General features: G+C 42.4%; 1 protein-coding gene across 7 annotated transcripts in view; it reads left to right on the forward strand.

Moving 5' to 3' along the window:
* Positions 1-6: 6 nt before the first annotated feature.
* ABLIM2 (actin binding LIM protein family, member 2) overlaps positions 7-3,141 on the forward strand; it is a 117,437-nt gene continuing 114,302 nt past the window's right edge. For all 7 annotated transcript variants that reach the window (XM_009328825.1, XM_009328827.1, XM_009328826.1 and 4 more), the window contains exon 1: positions 7-63. In XM_009328825.1, the coding sequence (XP_009327100.1) occupies positions 48-63 (16 nt within the window). In that variant the 5' untranslated portion in view covers positions 7-47. The remainder of the gene's footprint in view (positions 64-3,141) is intronic.

Here is a 3,141-nt window from a genome sequence, read left to right on the forward strand (position 1 = left end):
TGGTGCTTCTGGTGGCATTTCCCCTCTCGAAGGGAATTAATGCGGGAATGCCGGAAGATACAGGTACAGTGTGATGACTCCACATTTTGGAAAGCCTAGACCTGAAATGACTTGTTTTTCATCCGGACTGATACTGTAGTGAGAATAATTATTCTGTGTTTATGTGGAAATGCAGCAGAGTGGAGGAAGATGGTTAAACATTAATTTTAAATTATGCTTCATGTTCTTTTAATTATATGAATGGTGATTTGGAAATTATAATGATACTGACATTTAGCTGACAGCTCGATTTGAAAACTTTCCTCATTTTATTTAATTTAAATTGACCTTAGAGTTTATGTTAGCTTGTAATGAAAAATTGCTTTATGCAGATATATTGGAGTGCTGTTCCTGTATCCTTCTCGTTGTAATCTTGCTAAACCCATACAAAAACAGCCTTTATATTGCTGCAGTAACGTTTCCTAAAATTCAGCAGAGATTTTTACTAACTGCCTTTGGATTTGGTAAGTATTTTATTATAATAACGAGGGCAGGAGGTTAGCTTGTGCTAGGCTCGTTTATGTGATGTGAATTTTGCACTGAGCAGATGGTGTGATCCAGAGCTCTCGTGTGCTGGGTACTTGTGCTGTGTTGCATCTCTTATGCATGGTTGTATTCACATTCTGCTGGATAACACCTCTCCTTTGTCTCTTATCCCATAAACTCTGTAATTAGCAGTAAAAGCACAGGTTGCTTCAGTTGTGCTGTCTGTCTGCTGTCCTGTATCAGCTATAGGTTTCTGGTTTGATTATGATCCATAGGAAGTGCTGGAAAAGGCGTGCAATCCTTTCCTCAGTGCCAGTGGAAAGGCACTGTAAAAGCTGTTGTTTGTAAGTAGTAGAAGCAGTTATACATTTCAAAAAGGAGCGTGATTCTTGAACTGTGTTATTTTGTATTTTTGGACTATGTGAATGAATTCAATTAAATAGAGACCTATTGACATAAAGATTTATTGAATTTGCTGAATTGCCTGTCTCATGGTATAGGAACTAAAGAAAGAAGCAGTAATGGTGCTTTGCTGCAGGAGCTACAGCAGAGGTCTTGGAAAGAGCAGTGAGCATTTCTGGGGGGGCGGCTGGACCTGCTCGGTGCAGAAGAGCCCGGTTGGGGAAGCAAGCGAGCTGGTGTGCACTGGCATGGGGACAGTTCAGCCCCCTGTATGGCCAGCTGGAGGGCTCAAGAGACTACGTAATGTGGACATTCAAGGCAAAACTTCTTTAGCTTTCCCTTTATCCTTGTGATCTTCTGCTTTGTTGTGAGAAATAAGGAAGAAAAAGGTATTGCGTTATAACAACAAGGCACTGTAAAGCTTGCAAACACGTTTGAAATGGCTTTTAACACAAGCTGCTAATTGAGAAATACGGTAAAACAGGTTACCGGTAGATACTTAACATGCTGTTGCAGAACATCTGTTTCTAACACGTCTGCTGCTCAGGCAGGTTTGGTGCCCGTCCATTTGGGCATGTGTGCTCCCTCCTGCCCCGGTGCCTGGACCACCGGGGTGCACGGCCGGGCAGGGCTGGGGCTGGGGAATTGCTCTTCCCTGCTGCCAAGCGTGGTCAGAAGGATGGATGGGGAAGGCTTGTGGAGTCCCTGCTTCACAATCACTCTTTTTCTCATCCTTTCCGTGGAAAGGATCATTGAGGTCTCAGGCCCCCACAAGGCTCCGTATGATTCACCAGTTCTTAGGAAAAAGAAAAGAAACCAAAGCCCCTTATCTGAAGTAAATTTATAGCTCACACCCATGTAGTTCTCTGAACATTGTATGTATTACTGTTTTACTTATTACTGTGTTATATTACCCTCACCCCCACGCCAGCACTGGAAGAACTCCTAGTCACTGTATTTTACACACAGACACAAGGCAGGGAGGGAGCAGGGGCCAGCTTTAGGTATTTAAAACCAGGAATAATGCTTCATGGGATATTTAGAGGCACTTAGATGCTTGTTTCCTTTGCTTTCATCTGGGTGTTTTTAAATCCAACCCTGAGTGTTTTGACTGAGGCGACACAAGAAAGGTTTGGCAGAAAAACAACTTGAACTCCAATCTAATTCTGGTCGGGTGCTGCTGCGCTCATCTGCTTCTCCTTTAATCCTGCTCAGAGACGACTGCAAATTTAATTCCCCTCTGGGCTGCCGTGAACCACACCCTCCCCAAATCGCTTGATACAGCATTTTCAGCAAACAGTACTCTGTCCTGTTTCTCAAATACTTAGTGAGTAAATGCATTTGGGTCTCATATTTGTTTATTCTGATTTTCAGTCACCACCTCTAGCTATAGAGATGAAAGGTTCCAGTGTCAACACAGAGATAATTTTCTGCTAATTCCTTCATGCAGAATAATATCCGTTATCAGAGCTGTGCATTTTTGGTTCAGAGTTAGAATGTGGCCTGTGTCTTTGTTGAAAAACTGGACATTATTATGAACTAAACAGCTGATACTGGTAAATTTAGATACTAATGTCTTTTTGCTCAAACAAAATGTTTCCATCTCATGAAGTGAATGTAATGGGTCGTGAAGAGGGATGTTCCTGGTGAATTTATAGAGGAGCCAGTAGTGCTGATAGTTGCTAAAGAAAATTGATGTAGCTCTTCTGCTGATGGGGGGTTGCTGTTGAAGGCAAATGATATTATATTTGTATGAGCCTGAAATGAAAGGCTTGCACTTTTTAAACCCAACCTCAAGAACAGGATAAAAAAAAAAAAAAACACAAAAAGAACAGGGGAGGGGACACTCACACCCCACACCCCCCGCCAGTCCCTTTGGTTTTCCTTTTGCCGTTGTCTTCAGGCTCTGGTTCTGCACTATCCATCCAGGAACCTTGGTGAGGAGTTAGCACTTTCCCTGGATTGAGAGGTAATTTTGGGGATTACAAAAACTTGTTGTTTAGGAATAAAATATTTATTCACATAAATGTTGTCTATCCGTTCAAATTACACCTTCGTTTAATTCACAGTACTCTTTAAAATAACCATATGAAATATTACAGAACAGAAAGCACCTGTCAGACCTAGTGTTCAGCTCTGGGGGCCCCAGCATAAGACAGACATGGACCTGCTCGAGCGGGTCCAGAGGAGGGCCACGAAGACAATCAAGGGGCT

The sequence above is a fragment of the Pygoscelis adeliae genome, unplaced genomic scaffold (genome assembly GCF_000699105.1).
Source record: "Pygoscelis adeliae isolate BGI_AS28 unplaced genomic scaffold, ASM69910v1 Scaffold66, whole genome shotgun sequence".
Taxonomy (NCBI): Eukaryota; Metazoa; Chordata; class Aves; order Sphenisciformes; family Spheniscidae; genus Pygoscelis; species Pygoscelis adeliae.